This window comes from Bos indicus, chromosome 6 (genome assembly GCF_029378745.1).
Source record: "Bos indicus isolate NIAB-ARS_2022 breed Sahiwal x Tharparkar chromosome 6, NIAB-ARS_B.indTharparkar_mat_pri_1.0, whole genome shotgun sequence".
Taxonomy (NCBI): domain Eukaryota; kingdom Metazoa; phylum Chordata; class Mammalia; order Artiodactyla; family Bovidae; genus Bos; species Bos indicus.
Window position 1 is genome coordinate 94,263,595 of NC_091765.1, and position 23,997 is coordinate 94,287,591.

General features: G+C 37.9%; 1 protein-coding gene across 5 annotated transcripts in view; it reads left to right on the forward strand.

Annotated features, from left to right (window-relative positions):
* Positions 1-23,997, forward strand: part of BMP2K (BMP2 inducible kinase) — a 117,009-nt gene that overhangs the window by 67,041 nt on the left and 25,971 nt on the right. For all 5 annotated transcript variants that reach the window (XR_011567244.1, XM_070791643.1, XM_070791645.1 and 2 more), the window contains 8 exons: positions 806-938; positions 8,030-8,133; positions 10,948-11,027; positions 15,800-15,960; positions 20,243-20,427; positions 21,541-21,639; positions 22,440-22,624; positions 23,381-23,538. Coding sequence is in view for 4 of the 5 variants with exons in the window: in XM_070791643.1 (XP_070647744.1) it covers positions 806-938; positions 8,030-8,133; positions 10,948-11,027; positions 15,800-15,960; positions 20,243-20,427; positions 21,541-21,639; positions 22,440-22,624; positions 23,381-23,538 (1,105 nt within the window). In the remaining variant the exon portion in view is untranslated. The remainder of the gene's footprint in view (positions 1-805; positions 939-8,029; positions 8,134-10,947; positions 11,028-15,799; positions 15,961-20,242; positions 20,428-21,540; positions 21,640-22,439; positions 22,625-23,380; positions 23,539-23,997) is intronic.

The window sequence follows — 23,997 nt, forward strand, 5'->3', positions numbered from 1 at the left end:
TTGTGACAGCATAATGATCTCTTGAGAGAAAATCACATTTTATTACCACATCTCAGATTTGAGCTGTTGGCAGTTTAGCTAAAAATTTCCTGTGCTACTTTTCCAGACACAATTTGTGTCCTTAGGGTGTTTTATATTCGTTGTCAGAAAGTAGATTTATTGGCACTGTGATGACTATGAATCTGTACAAGCAAAGCAGACAGAGCCCTTTCTTTCTGAATTTTATATAGATTACTCAGGTACAAATATGACTAGTATAATGTCAAATGGAAATTGTAGGATTATGTTTAGAAGTTGAGAACTAATTTTTATAGTGTAAAATAATGACATGTGCACAGTGAATAATCATTGTTGATGGGTGTCTGATAAATTTAACTGTGCTGGCTAACTCCTGTTTGAAACCTGGAATTTTAAAATGTGTTTTATAGTGAATTTTTAAAATATTCTACTACAAGGAGCTTTGTGCTTGGTTTGTTGGTTGTTACATGTTAGCTGTGTACTAAATATATATTTTCTTTGTGAAAGAAATAAAAATGTAATTTTTCTCCCAAAGGGAAGCAGTCACTTCTAATTTTAGTTCTGTCATTCATGATCTAGTGTTCTATGAGAGCATGAATTCAGCCATCTAGCCATACGCATTAATTTAAATTGTAATTTGTGAAAAGATTGAGCCAATATAGGAACATTAAGCTTTTGTTTTTTTAATAAGATATTTAGTTTTTCATTTGTGGCTTTTTTTTGTTTGTTTGCTCTTGTGATTAAGTTGATACTTGAGTTCTGATGATATTCCTGCTTTGTTTTCCAGGCCCTGGGATGTTTACTGTATAAACTTTGTTTCTTCACTCTTCCTTTTGGTGAGAGCCAGGTTGCCATCTGTGACGGCAGCTTTACCATCCCAGACAACTCTCGTTACTCCCATAACATACATTGCTTAATAAGTAAGTACTTGGACAATTTATGAAAAGAATTGTAAGGTACTATATTGTAGGGCCTGATATTTCCGTTCCTTTACCTAAAACTAGTCTTTTAATTTCATGTTATTATAATTTTGTAAAACTACTATAGTGAAGAAATACATTGAAGAGGATGTTCAGGGACTTCCCTGGTGGTCCAGTGGTTGAGACTCTGCCTCCAATGCAGAGGGTGCTGGTTTGACCTCTGGTTGGGGAGCTAGGATTCCACATATCTCAGGGCCATGAAACCAAAACATAAAAACATAAAACAGAAGCAATATTGTAACAGATTCAATAAAGACTTTAAAATTTATCTACATCAAAAAAAACTTCAAGAAAAGATGCTTATAAAGACTTTTATAGGAATGAAAGTAGCCTAATTACTGATTAGTATATGGATGTTTTTAAGCTCTAGATAAGCTTTTATAGAACATAGAGATTATGTAATTAAGGAAACTGGAATTTGTGGAAAAACTTAACAGCATAACGTTTCATTATTCAGTCTTTGTACTTTTGAAGTCAAAATAACCTGATCTGTTTCTTCTTTAGATCAAACTATTTCCAATTTAAAATTGTAGTTTATTTGCCACTTTTTTTTTTTTTTACTGTTTATTCCTTGTTGATTATAAAACAAGAAAGCAACCTAAAGTGTAATAATCAGAAGGCATAATCTTGTGGACCTTTCATTCCAAAAGAATGCCTCAGTTTTTCTTATAGTCTCTTTTAAGAGTTTTTTCTTCCTTTTTGACAGATACTGTAACTTAATTTCTTGACTATGCACATTGTATAATTTCTGCAAAAGATAATTTGTTATACATTTGGTGATTGACTAACTTTTGTAATTTATGAGGCTCATTTAACTCAAAAAGAAAAAAAAAACAAAAACAGAGCAAACACTCCAAAAGAAAAGCAATCAAAATGGAGCATAAAAGGATATATGTTGCTTCACTTGGCAAACTTATTTAAAGCATAATCTTCTTTGTTTCTTTAAAGAAATCCACATTTCTTTAATGTGGATTTGCTCATACATGTTGGAAATTAGAGGATTATGTCAACTGAACACAAAAATTACACTGCGTCAACTGAACACAAAAATTACACTGCTTCACATAGAGTGTTTTTCCTAGGTGAGGGGAACCAGAGTAATGGCGTAGGGGAGGTGGTGTTATAACTTACAGGGAAAAGGAAATAACCCTAAGCTTGGCTGCTTCACTGCCAGCCTGAACTTTCAGCTCTAATTGGAGAATATTAAACATGAGCGCTTGCACCTGGGGTTTCCTTCACAGAGAGGTCTACCTCTCAGCTTTTGTGTGACTCTCTGCTAATGGATGGCCTCCTGAAGAGCATCCTTGCTGGCTCAGAACTGCACTTTTATCTTGATTGGTGGAGAACCTCCTAGTCTTGTTTTGATATGTTTTTCTGTCCTTCTGACAGCTTTCAGCCAAATAAGCTACCTGCCTGGGCAGTCCAAGTTACCTTTTCAGATACCAATTGATGTTTTTGTCAGTGTTCTGGTGATTGAGCTGTATAGGTTTTCAGTGGTTTGTCCCAGCTCTCTTTTCCCCATTAGCCTTGTTATTTTTAGCTTGCCATTTTGCAGAATGTTTTTTTAAAGAACAAGTATACCTTTTGAGTATATATGAATAAACATCAGACCCATCAGCTGCTTTGTCTTAACCAGTTGCTTTCTTCCTTCATTGCAAAATTTAGGGCATTAGAAGCATGAAAGAACTCTGATTAATTGGAATGCTCAAAAAATAGATTGAGAAATTTCCTTTGGCTGTTGAGTGTTCTAGCCAGTTGAAATTTAACCTTTCTTTGAAGCCCTTGTTATAAATCACCTTATCAGTGGCATGGTTTTGTTGTTAAGTATAATGTTTTTATCACAATTGGACTGAGGATTTTATTGAGAATCTTGCAGTGTCTGCTGATTGCCAAAGGTGGGAGATGGGCAAAAGAGATGAAGGTGGTCAAAAGGTATAAACTTAGAGTTATAAAGTAAGTCCTGAGGATGTAATATACAGCATGTGACTATAGTTAAAAATACTGTACTGTGTACTGTATATTTCAAGGTTGCTAAGACAGTAGATCTTAAAGAGTTCTCATCCCAAGGGAAAACAATGTTTAATTCTGTGAGGTGATAGATATTTACTATATCTACTGTAGTGACCCATTTCATAATACATATATACATAAAATCATTATGTTACTCACATAATGAACTTCTCTGTCTGACCTGGGCTTTCCTGGTAGCTCAGTTGGTAAAGAATCTGCCTGCAATGCAGGAGACCCTGGTTCGATTCCTGGGTCAGGAAAATCCTCTGGATAAGGGATAGGCTACCCACTTCCCTGGTGGTTCAGTTGGTAGAGAATCCGCCTACAATGCGGGAGACCTGGGTTCAGTCCCTGGGTTGGGAAGATTCCCCTGGAGGAGGGCATGGCAACCCACTCCAGTATTCTTGCCTGGAGAATCCCATGGACAGAGCAGCCTGGCGGGCTACTGTCCATGGGGTTGCGAAGAGTAGACACGACTGAGTGACTAAGCACAGCACAGTGCTGTCTGACATATTTTACTTAGCATATTATGCTACCCTCATGTTTATTCATGTTGCAAATGGCAAGATTTCTTTCTCTCTTTTTTAATGACTGAATAATATTCCATTGGTACACACACACACACACACACACACACACAGACACTTCACATTTTCTATTTGCATTCATCCATTGATGGACACAAGTTGCTTTCTTGCCTTGGCTATTGTAAACAATGCTGCAGCGAACTTAGGGGTGCACATATTTTTTTGAGTTTTTGTTTCTTTCAGATACATACTCAGAAGTAGGATTGATGAATTATATGGTAGTTCTTTTTTCAACTTTTGGACATACCTCCATACTGTTTTCCATAGTGGCTGTACCAATTTACATTCCCACCAACATTGCACAAGGGTTTCCTTGTTTCCGCATTCTACCAACACCTGTTGGGCTTCCCAAGTGGCTTAGTGATAAAGAATCTTTCTGTCAATGCAAGAAGACACAGGAGATGCAAGTTCTATCCCTGGGTCAGGAAGATCCCTTGGAGGAGAAAATGGCAGCCGATGCCAGTATTCTTGCCTGGGAAATCCCATGGACAGAGGAGCATGGCAGGCAACAATCTGTGGTGTCACAGAGAGTCAGACATGACTGAGCAACTAACACACACATACATGTATACTTTTAAAAGTTGATTTTATATCTGCAATAGAAGCAAAGTTAATGGGGGTGGTCTTGTGGTGACTCACATGATCATTTTAAGTTGGGTAAACAGGGGTGTATTCTAGCTTCTTTGTCTTTTCTAAAAAACTTAGTAACTTGATTCACTTTTAGATCAATTAGACGTGTGTATTCATTAATCAGCAGTCCCCAACCTTTTTGTTACCAGGGACAGCTTCCCTAGTGGCTCAGACAGTAAAGAATCCGCCTGCCAAACAGGTGACCTGGGTTCAATCCCTGGGTCAGGAAGATCCCCTGGAGAAGGAAGTGGCAACCTACTCCAGTATTTTTGCCTGGACAATCCCATGGACAGAAGAGCCTGGCAGGCTGTAGTCCATGGGATTGCAAAAGAGTTGGACACAACTTGGCGAGTAAACAGCAACAACAACAACAGACAAACTAAACAGCCTCCAGAAAATGTATTCCCACATGAAAACATGAGCTAGGGGAGTTAGAGGTCCTTTTGTTTGCTTGTAAGATGATGTCAATCCACCGACAGCCTGGTTACTTGATCATTAGGAGATACGCTATGCTTAACTTGAGAGAGAGAGTTACCTGTACAGATATTGGTTAGAAAACATAAAAGCTCAAATGTATTTATTTCTCTTCAATGCTTCTCATCTACTGTAAAAGAAAAGAAATATATATAGGATTGCCTAAAGGATTGCCATTCCTCTCTAGATACTCAACAAACCTTTCCCAAGATTATGCCGTGCCAGGGAAGTGTATTTTCATACCCTCACTGTTCTCTACTCCTGTAGAATTTCTTCTCCTGAACTGCATTTTGTTGTTGTGTCACTGGTCTGCACGAAGGCAGGTGTAAGACCTGACTGTATGTCACTCATTGTAGCTTCTTAGGGACATTGTTCACTCAGTGTGAACCATCTTTAGAAAGAATCAAAGGAGAATTTACGCTTTGCTTTCAGTATTAGACGTGGTGCTTTTTCTTAGCACCTGGTTTGTTTTTAAGAATATTGCAATTCATATAATGGATCATGTTGCCCTATCTGTGTTGACAGCTAGAGAGCTAAGTTTTGCCAGTTTTGGCCCCGCATTGTAGGACCAAACATATGTAATTTCTTTACTGACAACATTATCCCTCTTTTTTTTTTTTCCCTTTCAGCCATTACTTTTTCATTAGTCTTAATTTTCTCATATACTAAAAAAGAATTACAGTTTTGTATGCCACTTCAAGTCCTCTATAGGAAAATATTTATAATTAGCTAGTATTGAAATAAGATTTTAAAGGCCAAATAAACTGAATTATTAGGATAGAAAGTTATAAGTTTATGAATTTTATAAGTTTCTTGTGATTTGTTTCATTTTTACAAATTACATGGATAAGCATTTATAAAAGTTTGTATAAATGTATTCCCATATCATGTACTGTTGTTGCTTCTTAAACAATGTCTGTTGCTATCAAGATAAAATATGATTTTGGCCGATAAAATAAACCTTGTAGATTTTTCAGATCTTTTCTGGAATGAGGTTGAATATCAACTAATAAATATTAGAATTAAATGTTTTGAGTTATTTCATTCTAACAGATGATAAAATAATAAAATATCAATTTTATAAGTGGTATATGTTAGCCTTTTTAAGTGTATAAAACCAAGTGACATGCAGAATATAATAAAACTGAATTCAGAATCTCCCAAATAAATTGTGCTTAGTGTCACTTGCCATACAACCGTGTTTTTAACCAAGTTAACTTATCATGCTGTCGGAGATGTATTACACATTATTTGTTCAAATGTTACTTATGATTGAAAGGATTTAATTTTGATTTGTAATATTACTTATGATTGAAAGGAGGATATAATTTTGATTTGTAATATTAAGGTAGTTATTTATATACTTTTATCTCTGAACACAATTTTGTTAGCAAATTTCAGAATATTGTCTAATTAATGCTGTAAATTTTACATTGCAAATAGGTTTACAAATGATTAGAACACGATAAGAATTTAATCAATGAAGCAGAGTTAGAACATGAAGAATACCATAACAAAATATGGTTTTTTCATGTATAGGATGGAGTATAAATGTCGGCTTTCTTGTAAAATTGTAATTTAGCAAGTAGTTCAAGAAATGTAGTGGCCATTTTGGTTAGAAAAAATGTCAGGCCTTTCAAGCAGTGCTGTAGGATTGGTGTGAAAACGGTTCATGATAGAACCGTCAAACTATGCTTGTATTTCTAAACATGTTGTGGATCAGATCAGATCAGATCAGATCAGTTGCTCAGTCGTGTCCGACTCTTTGCGACCCCATGAATCGCAGCGCGCCAGGCCTCCCTGTCCCTCACCAACTCCCGGAGTTCACTTAGACTCAAGTCCATCGAGTCAGTGATGCCATCCAGCCATCTCATCCTCTGGCGTCCCCTTCTCCTCCTGCCCCCAATCCCTCCCAGCATCAGAGTCTTTTCCAATGAGTCAACTCTTCACATGAGGTGGCCAAAGTACTGGAGTTTCAGCTTTAGCATCATTCCTTCCAAAGAAATCCCAGGGCTGATCTCCTTCAGAATGGACTGGTTGGATCTCCTTGCAGTCCAAGGGACTCTCAAGAGTCTTCTCCAACACCACAGTTCAAAAGCATCAATTCTTCGGCGCTCAGCCTTCTTCACAGTCCAACTCTCACATCCATACATGACCACTGGAAAAACCATAGCCTTGACTAGACGGACCTTTGTTGGCAAAGTAATGTCTCTGCTTTTGAATATGTTATCTAGGTTGGTCATAACTTTCCTTCCAAGGAGTAAGCGTCTTTTAATTTCATGGCTGCAGTCACCATCTGCAGTGATTTTGGAGCCCAGAAAAATAAAGTCTGGCGCTGTTTCCACTGTTTCCCCATCTATTTCCCATGAAGTGGTGGGACCGGATGCCATGATCTTCGTTTTCTGAATGTTGAGCTTCAAGCCAACTTTTTCACTTTCCACTTTCACTTTCGTCAAGAGGCTTTTGAGTTCCTCTTCACTTTCTGCCATAAAGGTGGTGTCATCTGCATATCTGAGGTTATGACGAATATTGCTGTCATCAGTGTGGGAAGAAAATGTGTTTTAAGAAAACTATAGTGCCAACCCTGTGCTACTTCCCTATACTACTTTGTTAAATAGATTGTAATGCATACAGTTTAGTCTTCTCTTCATAATTCAGAAGCCCTTAAAAATTAATAGATATCTAAAAATATTAGTAGATATGTAAAAATTATTTTAGATAATAGTGAAAATAAGGACCCCTACTATAGCCCAGAAATTTTCTTGAATAATTCCCCAGTGTTGACTAAACTCGCTTTTTGTTTTGTGTCAGAGTCTCAGAAGAGTATTCATATTTGTAATTCATGCTTTCAGTACTGACCTGTCCTAGGGACTCATTTATCTTTAGCTTGCTGCTGCTGCTAAGTCACTTCAGTTGTGTCCGACTCTGTGCAATCCCAGAGACGGCAGCCCACCAGGTTCCCCCGTCCCTGGGATTCTCCAGGCAAGAACACTGGAGTGGGTTGCCATTCCCTTCTCCAATGCATGAAAGTGAAAAATGAAAGTGAAGTCGCTCAGTCATGTCCGACTCTTAGCGACCCCATGGATTGCAGCCTACCAGGCTCCTCCATCCATGGGATTTTCCAGGCAAGAGTACTGGAGTGGGATGCCATTGCCTTCTCCGATCTTTAGGATAATGTATAAAATAACCATTTTTGTATTTTCTATAAACATTCCCAAAGTTTACTGGAAGCATCACTAATCTTAGAATGGGAGTATATGTCTTTTTAATGTACCTCTAATTGCTTCTGTGTTCAGTGAAACTTCTTAACATTTTGATTTATTCTTGTAGGGTTCATGCTTGAACCAGATCCAGAGCGGAGACCCGATATATTTCAGGTGTCATATTTTGCATTTAAATTTGCCAAAAAGGATTGTCCAGTCTCCAACATCAATGTAAGTAGTTTGTGTATTATAAGTATCATAAGTATATATGAATTTAAAATCCATTTCATCATGTGTGGGTATATATACTTTCAAAGTCACTTGTTTCATGACAGGTGACCTAATGGTATATATGTAATTAGTACTTTTGATGCAAAGCTGCAGATACAAAGTATATGTGCTGGGGAGCTACAGTGGACTTGATGGCACTGCAGGACACTTTACATCATTGAGGGGATCGCAGTGACATCTCTGAAATAGCACAGACTATTATTAACTATTGAAAAAGCAGGACTGTTAGATTTTTGAGGAGCATAGTGGGGCCGGGGGTGTCATGAAAAATGGCTGAGGTACTCAGTATTCTGTAAACCGAGAAAGTTTGGTTGCCCTTGGTGTACAGAGCATAGGCATTGTAAATGGAGAGAAGTGGGTTCATTTCCACAGGACTGGAAAAGGTCAGTTTTCATTCCCGTCCCAAAGAAAGGCAATGCCAAAGAATGTTCAAACTTCCACACAATTGCAGTCATCTCACATGCTAGCAAAGTAATGCTCAGAATTCTCCAAGCCAGGCTTCAACAGTGTATGAACTGTGAACTTCCAGATGTTCAAGCTGGATTTAGAAAAGGCAAAGGAACTAGAGATCAAATTGCCAATATCTGTTGGATCACAGAAAAAGCAACAGACTTCCAGAAAAACATTTACTTCGGCTTTATTGACTACACCAAAGCCTTTGACTGTGTGGATCACAACAAACTGGAAAAATTCTCAAAGAGGTGGGAATACCAGACCACCTGACCTGCATCCTGAGAAATCTGTATGCAGGTCAAGAAGCAACAGTTAGAACTGGACATGGAACAACAGACTGGTTCCAAATTGAAAAAGGAGTACATTGAGGCTGTATATTGTCACCCTGCTTATTTAACTTCTATGCAGGGTACATCATGTGAAATGCTGGCTGGATGAAGCACGAGCTGGAATGAAGATTCCTAGGAGAAATATCAGTAACCTCAAATATTCAGATGACACCACCCTTTGGCAGAAAGCAAAGAGGAACTAAAGAGCCTCTTGATGAAAGTGAAAGAGGAGAGTAAAAAAGCTGGCTTAAAACTCCATTCAGAAGACTAAGATCATGGTATCCAGTCCCATCACTTCATGGCAAACAGATGGGGAAACAATGGAAACCGTAAGAGACTATTTTCATGGGCTGCAAAATCACTGCAAATGGTGACTGCAGCCATGAAATTAAAAGATGCTTACTCCTTGAAAGAAAAGCTGCGTGCAAGCTAGACAGCATATTAAAAAGCAGAGACATTACTTTGTCAACAAAGGTCTGTCTAGTCAAAGCTATGGTTTTTCCAGTAGTCATGTATGGATGTGAGAGTTGGACCAGAAAGAAAACCAAGTGCCGAAGAATTGATGCTTTTGAACTGTGGTATTGGAGAAGACTCTTGCGAGTCCCTTGGACTGCAAGGAGATCCAGACAGTTCCTCCTAAAGGAGATCAGTCCTGGGTGTTCATTGGGAGGGCTGATGTTGAAGCTGAAACTCCAATACTTTTGCCACCTGATGCGAAGAGCTCACTCATTGGAAAAGACCCTGATGCTGGGAAAGATTGAAGGCAGGAGGAGAAGGGGATGGCAGAGGATGAGATGATTGGATGGCATCACTGACTCGATGGACATTAGTTTGAGCAAGTTCCAGGAGCTGGTGATGGACAGGGAGGCCTGGCATGCTGCAGTCCATGGGATCACCAAGAGTCAGACACAACTGAGGGACTGAACTGAACTGGGCTTGGTTGTGTTTATCAGTGACTGGTTTTGTATATTTTGGGAAGTTACTTTTGTTACTTTTTCTGTAAAACAAGGATGGTAATTATGAGGATTAGAAATAATAACTATAAAACGCAGTGTGTAGTTCAGGGAAGATGTATTATAGCTGATACCATTAAAAGGCTTTGAATTGTATCTGTTGTCTGCACCCTGTCCTTAACTATATTGGATTAACAGTACGTGGCAAGTCTGGTAAGTTTATTAAAGGTCTAGAATCAAACACTGATTTTTAAACTGTTTTCAACTTGAGTGGCCTGACTTTTTCTTATAGGTGTCCTTTGTGAATAACTTAATCCACTCCACTAAGAAAAAAGAAGAAATTTGGTGCCTTTCCTTTTCGATTTTTGAAATTCTTGTTATGTCAGTGTAATATATTCTTGGTTGAAGCTGAAAGTCGTTGCTCACATTCTAGTAATGAATTTTATTTAACATTTGCCTGGATTTTTAGCTTTTCACTCTGCAAACATTTATTGAATACTTACTGTGACATTTTTTGAGTAATTATTGTAAACTGAACACTAGAGAGCAGAAGCAAATGAGTGAAGCCTCTGCTCTTGTTTCCTGGACTTGACAAGCAATGTCATGAAAATTACCACCAGTCTGTGAAACAACACTTTATTCATGTCCTTGGTGTTTGCTGCTTTTTCCAGTGTGTGAAATAGTCATTGTGTGATCCTTTATACCCAGATTATGGGGTATATATATTATACCCATTGGTAAAGTGGGTATACTAAATATATATTATAATATCGTTCTGTTTATTTTCCAAGGGTTTCTCTGGAACACAAATAAGGAAGTGACATTTGTGTGTAACACATAGTGATGTTTGCAGATTAGATTGGGCAAAATATGTGTCAATTTGTACAAAGTGAAGAGGTGAAGAAATAGTTTTTCACAGACAGTGCTCTTAAAGTTTAAGAATATATTTGTAGTGTTTCAGTAAAACTTTCTGCAATTGAAATGAAAACAAATGAAAAGTTTTATTTTTTTTTTCCAAGAATTCTCCTATTCCTTCAACTCTTCCTGAGCCGATGACTGCTAGTGAAGCAGCTTCTAGGAAAAGCCAAATAAAAGCCAGGTAGGCAAAGCTATGCTGAAATTTGAAAAGGCATTTATTAAAAAAAAAAAGGGAGGGGGAACAGTACTCATTTTTAATCCTAGCAGATGTCATTGATTAAATAGCGTCTTCACCCACAAAAAATACTGTATTCCTTACTGCATGTGGTATGATGTTGAGACAGCAAGTTCGAAATAAGCTTTTTTGTATGAGATAACAGGGTTTGACAGTAGTTTCACTTGAACTTCTCCCTCTCCACCTTCATGAGGTGATTGTGTAATTGGTGATGTTATGTTGGGTCATCTTATGAGTGGCACTTGTCATTATTTCATCACATGACAACTAATTTATGAAATATTATGTTTTATTTTATTTGCAATGACCTTTTATTGATTTACGAAAAGAAGAGCTGTATGTAACTTACAATGAATAGTTACAGTGGCAACATTTTTAAGACCAATAGAGGAATATTTGTTGTTCAGTCTCTCAGTCGTGTCTGACTCTTTGAGACTCATGGAATATTACAGTGTTTTGAATAATTTTATAGTTATTCACTGCATTAGTGTTTGATCAGATTATGTAGGTTAAGGCCTAAATTTGAGTAATGATTGAATTAATGATAACTTTTTCTCCTCATGCTTTTTTTTTGAGTTTAAAAGTGAATAGACAGGACTGTATTTTAGATTATCACATAGGTATAGTTTTATATTTGGGGAGATTTCTCGATCACAGCTGATTTTTGTATTGTATTTCACTTATGCAAAGTATTTTGACATGAAATACATAAAACCATTTGTCACACACTTGTTATATGCAGGATCTAGATATGGAGAACACAAAGAAAAAGCAGCAGTGTATTTCTAAGGAGTTCATAATCAAGTGAAGATACACCAGCGAACAGTTACAACTTGCAGGTGATCAGGCAGCTGTGAGAGTGGAGGAAGGGAAAGACTGGGCACGGAGGACAGGAGCACAGGGGAATCCTTTCCCTGGGGGTGGGGGTTGCTAAACTCTTTCTTGAAGAATGAATAGTCATTTGGAGTAATGGGTAGGAAGCTATGACAGGCAGACCTTTCAGGTGAGAATAGCCTTTGTGAAGCTGCAAGACTGGAGCATAATAAGGGCACATCTACAGGAGGTTGGGAAATGAAGCTGAGGAGGTAGGTGAATGTCAGTCATGAGCAACTTTATTCTGAGAAGTTTGGATTTTGGCCCTTAGGCAGGTGAATTTTCAACCTTATAATCAGTTTGCTTTTTGGAACTTGGTTGTGAGATGTGTTAGAAATAATCTGCTATTTGTAAATTGTTGAAATATCCATTGGGAATGACTTAATTTTTAAAAAAGATATAGCATCACTCTAAAACTGTTATCTCATTCATTTGAATTTAAAATACTCTTGAGTAAGAGACAAAGGAGTAAAGTTACATCTAACTTGCAGGGAGGGATCCAGCACGACTGACTGTCTTACTCATAATATAGCTGGAGTTAACAGCTGCTGTTATAGTTGAATGGTCATTATGAATTATTGTCAGACTTGTCAGCTAGTTTTATTGTTGTCTTTTAAAATAATTATTTTGTCAATGATTAAATCTTTAAGTAAGTATAAATTTTTTAAAAAGCATGAGTCAGTTGAAAAATAATGCTTTGAATGTCTTTTCACCATGACACAAGCTATAGCTATATAGTTACAAACAAATGAAATAGTTAACAAAAATTCACAGTGCTATTCATAGTATGTTAAACTATATATTGTGTATACTACATAATAGGGTTCATTGGTCCTTACTGGTCAATAATATAAATTTACTTTTTATTGATAGTATCAGTAAAGAACTTGAAAAATTATAAATGGTAAAAAATTAATCTTTTTTTTCCATGTAAAAGGCGTATTCCAATGAGGGGAAGAAGGGGAGTCTTTAAATAGCCAGTATTATTTACATGTTTTAAAACTTTTATGAAGTTTTAAAACTTTTATCTGCCTGCCCTACCTTCAATCTGTGAACTTTTTGTTTTACTTCTTAAAAGTTCCTTTCCATCCTCCCAAATTTGCATCTGCTCTTGGGACTGTTACACATGTGAAACTTATATGATTTGTATCTTCAGGATGGCAGGGTTGAGAATCACTGTCCTGGCAGATGGAAACACTGAAGGATTTTAAGAGAAGAGGGAGTTTATATTTTAGGAAGATTGTTCAGGTTAGTGAGCAGGAAAGAAAAGAAAGCAAAACAAAAGAAAAATCAGCTCTGTGTCAACTACAATAGTGCAAATGAGGTTGTATAGCAGTGTTGATACCAATAATTACTCAGTTTTTCATTTCAGTTAAATTTGTATTTTCACTTTGCCTAATTCATCTAGGCATTTTCTTCCCATTTTTTTCACAGGCTGTTTAATGTCTTTTACTATCTGATTAAGTCGTATTTATTTTTGTACCTCCAGTTCTCACCTGAGCCTTCTCTAGCCAAGTTAGGTTAAAGGTAGAATAACTCCTCTGTCGAACTCTTGACATTACTAGTGTTAGTGCTAATTATTTTTTCTGTGTTTTATTTTCATGAACATGTGCCATATCTTCCTAGGGAGACTGTAAATTCTTTGAAGACTGGGTACTGTCATGTTTGCAGGGTATCAGTAACAGTGATTGTATAATAGATACTGGTGCATTCAGTTCAGTTCACTCTCTGAGTCGTATCTGACTCTTTGCGACCCCATGAATGGCAGCACACCAGGCCTTCCTGTCAATCACCAGCTCCCGGAGTTCACTCAAACTCATGTCCATCGAGTCGGTGATGCCATCCAGCCATCTCATCCTCTGGCGTCCCCTTCTCCTCCTGCCCCCAACCCTTCCCAGCATCAGAATCTTTTCTCATGAGTCAGCTCTTCTCATGAGGTGGCCAAAGTACTGGAGTTTCAGCTTTAGCATCAGTCCTTCCAAAGAACACCCAGGACGGATCTCCTTTAGAATGGACTGCTTGGATCTCCTTGCAGTCCAAGGGACTCTCAAGAGTCTTCTCCAACACCACAGTTCAAAAGCATCAATTCTTTGCATTAGGGAAATAAATTAGGCAACGCTAGACTAAAACAATTGAGCCACCAGGGAAGTCTGCACAGCTTTTCGATGTGGTTTTTAGAGGTTTGTTGTGCTTGTGTGTGTTGTGAATCCTCTGTGGAGTGATTTATAATAAAATCAGAACAAGGCAGGATGAGGCTTTGCCTATACTACCCCTGAATAAAGAATGGTTAGACAATAGAAAGACTGTATATAATATTTCCACCAGATTGCTTGAGTTTAGAGAGTATAGCATGGGCTTTAGTGCCTGCCACATCCATAATTTGAACTCAATAAATACTTGTTTAGATTAAATGAGATAATTGGTTATATGCACATATGATCTTTTATTGCCTTAAGTTTAGTTCAGTTTTCATTGTATCATCTGCATTCCGTCTAAAACATAAATACTATTTTCAGAAAACTGCCCGTATGCAATGTGTTTCTATGATTTTCCAAAGTCTTTCTATTCAATTTCACTTCCTTTCTTTCTGAGAAGATAGTTGTTGACAGGGCTCCCTCTTGTGGTGTCTACAGATAGAGGAGAAAATGACAAATCTGTGCAGTAGACAGATCTATAGGTCTGTTAAGGTAGACAGGGGAGAAGGCAATGGCAACCCACTCCAGTACTCTTGCCTGGAAAATCCCATGGATGGAGGAGCCTGGCAGGCTGCAGTCCACGGGGTCGCCAAGAGTCGGACATGACTGAGCGACTTCACTTTCACTTTCCACTTTCATGCATTGGAGAAGGAAATGGCAACCCACTCCAGTGTTCTTGCCTGGAGAATCCTAGGGACGGCGGAGCCTGGTGGGCTGCCGTCCATGGGGTTGCACAGAGTCAGACACAACTGAAGTGACTTAGCTTAGTAAGGTAGACAGGACTTTCTCTACATGCCGCAGATGTCTCCTTGACGAATCATTCATACGCAGAAATTTTAAGTGTCAGGTCATTTGAAAATGTGCTAAGGGAACTTGGTAAAGAGATTTTATTGCAGTCCTTTTGAAAAATGAACTTAGACCTATTAAAAAGTATGAGTTTTTGTACTGAATTTATAAAAAGCAGAGTTGATAATTATGTAAGTTAAACATTTTTTGTGGCTTTTTTGGAAAAAGAAGTGTCTTCTCAGATTATATTTAGTGTTTCCTGATTTCCATTTAACCACTCAAATCTGTGACCTAAACTAGGTTCTAGTGTGAAAACTTTTATATAATTTCCATTCAGTGTTTTAAGTCAAGCGACGATAAAGATTCAAAAAGATGAAGGTGAGCCGGTAGCTCCACCTGTTACAAGTTTTGGTTTCTTTTGTTTTATGTGCCCTAGGGCATATTCCTTCTTTCTTAGGCCGAGTCCAAGCTAAGGAAGACTGTTACTTGTTGTTTATTTTTATTTTTCTGACTGGTTTAGAAAGTTGGCTCTCAATTTTGTCTAAAACCTTACTGAGAAGGCTTCTGTGTGTTTATTTTATCTCCTTAAGAGCAATCCTGAGGTCTTTTTTTCCTGCCAGCTTCAGTGGCAGACTATGAGTGGAAGCAATCTGGTTTGAGGAAGTTGGTTCATTTTATTTCATTTACTTCCTTATCTTTATTAACATTTAATACTTGATAATGAGACTTAGGAAGAAGCCAAGAGGACTAACATGATCATCAATAATAATAAATATGCACCTGCTGAAATAGATGCTTCATAGAACAAATAGTAAGTTAGAAATAATCCCAGTATTTGGAATGACATGTCCTCTTCTGTTGTAGAATAACAGACACCATTGGACCAACAGAAACCTCAATTGCACCAAGGCAGAGACCAAAGGCCAATTCTACTACTGCCACTCCCAGTGTGCTGACCATTCAAAGTTCAGCAACACCTGTTAAAGTCCCTGCTCCCGGTGAATTCGGTAATCACAGACCAAAAGGTAATACAGCCTTGCCATCCTCGTCCCCTTTATAGTTGGTTTACATAAACCTTTTATGGCTTGGTTACTTAGCAGTGTAAATTATTGGCAGACTTATTGTGAAGCAGGTATATTACATAGTACTTTAAAAAACATAAAGCTACTAATGTGTAATAAACTCTGTTAGTTATTTTCCTAATGTTCTCAGCAATGTTAAGTTACTGGCAGTATAAAAGTATGGTACAAAAAGCTTACAACTTGCTCATCCCTAGAGTCATCATCAACTAGTAGGGTTTGAAGTTGATACTAAAGTTCCTGTGTTATATTGGAAAGGAAGAATTTGAAACTCTAGCCTTACAAAGCATTTGTGTAAAATTGTTTTCAACCAGTATGTTTTAAATTAGGATATTCTTAACGGGCTTCCTCGGTGGTGCAGTGGTAAAGAATCTGCTTGCCAGTGCAGGAGATGCAGAAGATGTGGATTCAGTCCCTGGGTTGGGAAGATCTGCTGGAGTAGGAAATGGCAACCCAGTGTAGTATCCTTGCCTGGAAAATTCCATGGACAGAGGAGCCTGAAAGGCTGCAGTCCATGAGGTTGCAGAGTCGAGCATGACTAAACAACTGAGCACTCACACACAGTGCTTAAAAACCCACGTGTGGAGTCTCGTGAACCTGAATTTCAGTCCTGTATCTTCTGCTTTTTAGTAACATGTATTATGAAAATATAGGATTGCTGTGAAGATTAAATGACTGCTCATTGTAATGCTTGCCATGTAATATGTCCTTCAGAAATGTTCACTATTAACTATTATTACTACTATTAAGTAAAATATATGCTCAAGAAGACAGTATATTATCTGATGTCACATATGCCTGTGGTGATCAGGTATACCCGACGGAGGAGTATTCTATTGAAAAGGGAAAATAGGGAAATACGAAGTCTTTATGTCTCATTCCCGTTTTACCATTTCTTAGCTTCACTGTTGTCTCTTCTGTAAAATGGGAAAACAGCTATTCTGTTTTAAAGAGTAAATAACAAGGTGTATTGTATCTTGGAAAATTCTGTTTCATAGTAAGCATTCAATGTTAATTTCCCTTTTTATACCTTTCTGGGTTGGGGATGCTACTTATCATTTATTTCAGCCCTTCAGCCAGAGACCACTAGGAACACACTTATATTTGAATAAATTTTATTACTCAGATACCCTGGAAATCTGTGGGAGTATCTCAGTAAGAAGGTATCTGAAAAGACTTATGAAAGGGGTTGGGCTTGTTTTTGGTAATTTGGGGGAGGTAGGGATATAATATCATTATGTAGAAGGAGAGATGGAAAAGCCTCATTTGGAAATGAAGCAGCATTCAGTCACATTGACCAGGATTGAGAGAAGTTTGGTCATTTTTGTGATTTGGACAGTGTTCCTGATTTTGCCAGTGTTGAGACATGATTATGGAGTGGGCTTGTCATGATCCATCACTGTCACAGGATAGCCTTGTCTGATGCTGCTGTTCTGTAAAACTGTTCACATTTATCAGGAGAATCTTCCATGCAGGGGTGTCAGGCTTGTCTCCCCATGTCAGGGGCAGTACTTCTTCTTACATGCTTCCAGTTTAAGTTGGGGAAAAAAAACCCCTTCCCCCATATGTATACATCTCTTAAGATTTCTTTTCCCATTAAATCTTACATAAAAGTAACACATGAATAAAATTAAAAAAAAATTCATACAAAGAAGTAATATTCAGAAAACTGTAGATATCTCCATTCTTTTTCTTCCTGGAGTAGACTAGCAACAGTTTGGTGTACCTCCTCCCAGTCCTTTTTGTGTTTTTGCATGTGTCAACACAGATGTAAAAAATTCATGTTGGGTTAAATACAAATGCATTCATACTTGATACACTTCTCTACAGCTTGATTTTTTATAAACTTAGTATGCTTTGCGGGGGCCTCCCAGGTGGCTCAGTGGTAGAGAATCTGCCTGCCAATACAGGAGACCTGGGTTTGATTCCAGGATTGGGAAGATCCCCTGGAGAAAGAAATGGCAACCCACTCCAGTATTCTTGCTTGGGAAATCCCATGGACGGAGGATCCTGGCCAACTATAGTCCATGGGGTCACAGAAGAGTGGGACATGACTTAGAGATTCAGTAACAACAATAAACTTTGGAGAGCTATGCATAAATCTGTATGCATAGTGCATAGAGCTTCCTTGTATTTTTATAAACACTTTTAAGAATAATTTAAAAGGAACATGCATATTCTTATAATTTTAAGAGTCATTTTTCAGTCATGTCTGACTCCTTGTGACCCCATGGACTGCAGCATGGCAGGCTTCCCCGTCCTTCACCGTCTCCCAGAGCTTGCTCAAACCCATGTCCATCGAGTCGGTGATGCCACCCAACCATCTTGTCCTCTGTCGTCCCCTCCTCCTGCCTTCAGTCTTTCCCAGCATCAGGGTCTTTTCTAATGAGTCGGCTCTTTGCATCACGTGGCCAAAGGTGCATACAGGTTCCTTGTATTTTATAAACATTTTCAAGAATAATTAAAAGAAACATGCATTTTCTTATAATTGGAAGAGTTCAGTTCATTTCAGTTCAGTCGCTCAGTCGTGTCTGACTCTTTGCGACCCCATGAACTGCAGCACACCAGGCCTCCCTGTCCGTCACCAACTCCTAGAGTCCACCCAAACCCATGTCCATTGAGTTGGTGATGCTGTCCAACCATCTCATCCTCTGTCATCCCCTTATCCTCCTGCCTTCAATCTTTCCCAGCATCAGGGTCTTTTCTAATGAGTCAGCTCTTTGCATCAGGTGACCAAAGTATTGGAGTTTCAGCTGCAACATCAGTCCTTCCAATGAACAGCCAGGACTGATCTCCTTTAGGATGGACTGCTTGGATCTCCTTGCAGTCCAAGGGACTCTCAGGAGTCTTCTCCAACACCACAGTTCAAAAGCATCAATTCTTCAGTGCTCAGCTTTCTTCACAGTCCAACTCTCACATCCATACATGACCACTGGAAAAACCATAGCCTTGACTAGACGGAACTTTGTTGACAAAGTAATGTCTCTGCTTTTTAATATGCTATCTAGGTTGGTCATAACTTTTCTTTAGAAGAGTTAGAAATAGTCATAAAACTATCTTCATAGAGATGCTGTATTTAAGGCCTATGGAGGTTTGAGGACATTAACATTGATGAGAAAGAGTTCTCTTTCTCCTTGCATGCTCCCTCCTTTTCCCCCTTAGGATTGAATAGTCACATATGAATTTACAGTAACTTGTTGGAAGAGAATATAGAAATTATCGTCATTTCCTCTTTTGAAGTTGTGTATTTCATCCTCTTTAGGTTATTTCCGAAGTTTATTTGTAGGGTTTTCCTGTGGTACGGTTTATAAAGCTTATAAATAAATGCCTATTTAGGAGCCACTGTTAGTAGATTTTTCTACAGTAGCATTTAATTTTGAATATCTGTTATTTAAAAAGTTCTTTGGGGCGCTAAAATAAATAATAAGACTTCACCCCATCTCTCAGGGGTACTAGTTAGGAAATAGCCATGTAAACAGTTAATGTGTGCAGTGCGGAAATAAATGTTATAAAACCAAGTGGAAGCTTTAGATGAAAGAACAAGGAGGAGAGATTTGAGATAATTTTAAAGGATAACAACAGTTGCAGTGTGTGGAAACTGGCATTTTGGTTAGAGAATCCTGTCAGCAAACACGCAGACTCAGGATGCAGACTCAGACTCATCATACAGTTGAGAAATGTGGAACGTTTCAAACTGGCCTGGCTGGTGTGTCCATGGAGAGAGAGTGGAAAATGACGTGTTTCTAAGATAGCGACTTGTTCATGAGTTGTAACTGTCCAAATTAACTTTCATGAATTCTTTTGCTATAGTAAATAATCTATTTAGACTACATTCATATGGAAGTTTCTATAAAATAAGGATATAATGCCTTGGTTAATGACTACTGAAATGAGTGTTTTGAAATCCAACCATTTTATTGAAATCATGAGTATTTTTCATTTTTACTCCATGAAATGGAGTATATTTGCTTTGCAGTGTTGTATTAGTTTCTGCTATGCAACGAGGTGAATCAGCTCTACCTATACATACATCGGCCCTTTTTTGCCGTCCTTCTCATTTAGGTCAGCACAGAACATTGAGCAGAGTGCCCTGTGCTATACAGTAGCTTCTCATTAGTTATCTGTTTTATACGTGATAGTGTATGTATTTCAGTTCCAATTTTCCTATCCATCCTACCCCCTTGAAATCATGATTATATTCATATAAGTTTTTGAAAACCTCTTTTAGGACCACTGAAACCTGGAAATGGCCCTGAGATTTTACTGGGTCAGGGGCCCACTCAGCAGCCTCCACAGCAGCATCGAGTCCTTCAGCAGCTACAGCAGGGAGACTGGAGACTGCAGCAGCTTCATCTGCAGCACCGCCATCCTCACCAGCAGCAGCAGCTTCTTCAGGATGCTTATATGCAGCAGGTGATTCTGTTACTTGAGATGCAGAAGTATCTGTATCTTTTGTATATATAGCTTATATAGCTGTGAGATTCTTGCCAATTGTAAAAAGCAGTGAATTCCCTTTTGTATCATGGGTGCGTTAAACGGTGGACTGAAATAAACAGTTTGCTCAGTTTCCTGCTTATTAAAGAAAATGCATTTTATTTGCATTCTGTGAGATACTTCAGAATGCTCTGTGGAAATAGGCTGCATTTTGGCTTTACGAAGCAAAGAATGTTCACCCAGTCATTTGGCACCACAAAAAAGTACTGCAGTTTATGATGAGCAGTATCTTTTGAGTTCATATATATATATATATATATATATATATATATATATAGACTAATAATGTTGTTGAAAAGGTGGTATTAGGCTTTCAGAGGTAGCATTGTCTTGGGTTCTTGTTCTTATTTTTATATTTTTCTTTTTTTGCCTGTGTTGGGTTATGTGTGTGTTATGTATGTGTGTAGGTGTATGGGGGTCAGCATTTAGAAGGGACATAGAAAAAAATGACCTTGACTTCTGTTTTGTCCTTTGCCTCATCAGAACCTGCAGATTTCTAGTGTCACTAAGCTATTTTAAATTAATGGCTGTTGTTATCATCTTTCTATCATTTCCTGAACTATTTTTGAGCCAATTGTATGCATAACACTTCTTATGGGTGTACTTGTGGTCTGCTCTTGACTGATAGACCCAGAGTGAAGAGGAGTTAAATAGGGGTGCCATTGGATGGCCAGAAGATATCATTGAAGGGGAGACAGAGGAGAGTGGGAATTTACCGTTATAATTCCTGCAGACAAATCACTTCAGGGGTCTTCATCAACTAGTAAATGGGTTTAGGTTTCTTCCAGACATCCTTAAACTGTGCTGGAAGTTGCTTTTAGTTGAATCTATTATGTTGCATTGATAATTTTGAAACCAGTTCCAATAAGCAGATGTAAGTTCCAGTCACTTACTGATTATAGGTATTTCACATTAGTGTTTGACTATTGAATACCCAAGTCATTGTTACGGTAGGATCAATACTTCAGAATAAAAGGCTATGGGACAAAAGTGGCATGAGTAATATTACTGAATTTGTTTTTCAAATTGCAGTATCAGCATGCAGTGCAGCAGCAACAGATGCTTCAGCAGCAGTTGTTAGTGCATTCGGTGTATCAGCCACAACCTTCTGCATCACAATATCCTGCAATGGTAAGTGTTACATAACTTTCAGAGGTTGCTTTTGGAGTATACACTCCAGTGTTGGGATTCACAGTGTGAATAGTATTTTCTAGAATTTAATAATTCAGAATTAACTCAAGTTAATTAATGAACGTATATTTTATCAAAGCCAGTTATGTATGCTCAAGCAGTTTTACATTGGGTTGAACCTGGATTTGGCAGATCATAATTGACTGATAGTATTTTTCTCTTATCTCATAGTATAAGGAGATGACTGCTCACCCAGGATATCTTGTCATATGTTTCTTTCATTTGACAAATGTCTGTTGAATAAAAAAAAGTAAGGAAGGAAGCCCAAAGGAAAATTACATTTGCTTCAGAGAAATAGTTTGACCTTTTTTTATAGCAACCACCATACCAAGTGACTTTAAACTACTGTATTGTTTTTTTCTTAAACTATTTAAAGGAGAATTTTTGAATCCTGCTAGGTGAGCCTAACTTTCCAGTTTCTTAAAAATTGAGGTATAATTGACATAAGATTATGTTAGTTTCAGGTAGATAATGTAATAATTTGTTGTGTGTCTATATTACAGAATGATCACTACAATAAGTCCAGTTAAACAGCTTCTTAAATAGATTTATTTTACCTTGTTGTAGTGTTCTGCAGAAGCTGCTCCTTCAGATAAAAGTTGATTTTCCAGTTTCTGATTTGTTGCCAGTGTTAAAAGGAAGGAGTGAAGTAAATAGGGGCACTGAAGTAAATAGGTGCACTGCTGATGGTGCTTAGTGCCCTTGGGCGTTGTTTTGTATGATGGCATGTTTTGTTTCAGATGCAGCAGTACCAGCAGGCTTTCTTGCAGCAGCAGATGCTCGCTCAGCATCCGCAGTCTCAACCACAGGCATCACCAGAGTATCTCACCTCCCCTCAAGAGTTCTCCCCAGCCTTAGTGTCCTACTCTTCGTCACTTCCAGCTCAGGTTGGACCCATGATGGACTCCTCTTATAGTGCCAATAGGCAAGTATTTTTCCACTGAATACAAAGGAAATCATTGTGGGAATGGGTGTTATCATGGAGTTGGAGTCATTTCATCAATTCAAGTGGCTCCTGAATTTGGAGCCCATCTTTTTTTCGAGTTCCCCCTTTTCTCTTACTAGTCCTCTCCTCTGGTCCCTGTGCGTCTCTGTCCTCCTTTCCATTTTCATCTGTTAATTCTGCTAACTGCTATCTGCAGATAAGGCTTAGCAACATCCAGCAGCATTTAAGGCTAAGAAAAGGAAAAGGAAAATTATTGTCAAAAGCAAAGCTATTGTGGTGTCTCAGCACAACCAGGGCATAAAATCACTTTATTAAGGAGTGATTTTAGAGTGGTACTGTTTGTTATGGCAGCTGATTTTCACTTTAAGGTTTATTCACTCTGATAATAATAGTTAATATTTACTGAAGGCTTACTTATTTATGTTCTCTTTGCTTTACATGTATTAAATCATTTAATCTTCTCAGTAACCCTATGAGGTAGATACTGCTTCTTCTGTTTCACAGATGAGGAAGTTGAGACCTACAGAGGTCAAGGAACTTGCCCAAGGGTGAACAGCTAGTGACCTTTATGGAGGTGATTCAAATCCCATGTGGTCCCTCTCCCAATGCATGTCCTTATCTACCACCTCCATCATAATAAAATGATTTGCTTTATCAAGTATTTATAAAGTATGAACCAGGACACTTAAAAGTTTTCAGTTATAATTTTTTTTCGTCTTTTAATTTTTACTCTAGGTCAATTGCTGGTAAAGAGGCAGTTGCAAATATGACAAATCAGAAGAACATCAGTAACCCACCTGATATGTCAGGGTGGAATCCTTTTGGAGAGGACAATTTCTCCAAGTTAACAGAAGAGGAACTGTTGGACAGAGAATTTGACCTTCTCAGATCAAGTAAGGGACACTTGAAGGCTTATTTTGCTTCACAGTAAAATAACAGCTCTGTAATTATTCAGCAAGGCCAAAGACTGTTTTGGGATGGTAAAGAGAAAATTCTTTTTGCGCATTTGAGGGCAAAATTCAGGCCATCTTCTTTTACATATACTATCATACTATCTTGTGTGCACTAGAAATCAGTTGCTTGATGGTAGCTATTAAACCTAAGATTACTGATAATATGTTGATTCCTAACACTTAAATACTGTATATCTTTGAATGTTAATTCAGAAACCTCCAAAAAATGGAAAGTTAATGTTCAAATAAAAAGGGAGACATTAGTATCTTGCCTTACTAATCATTTTGCAGCTCTGTTTTCTTGCACACTCATTAGAAGATTTTGTGGGTCTGAGATGCCCTTTGAAAGTGCCTGAAAGAAAACATGGGCTACTACATTATGTTAATGTTTTGTAATGC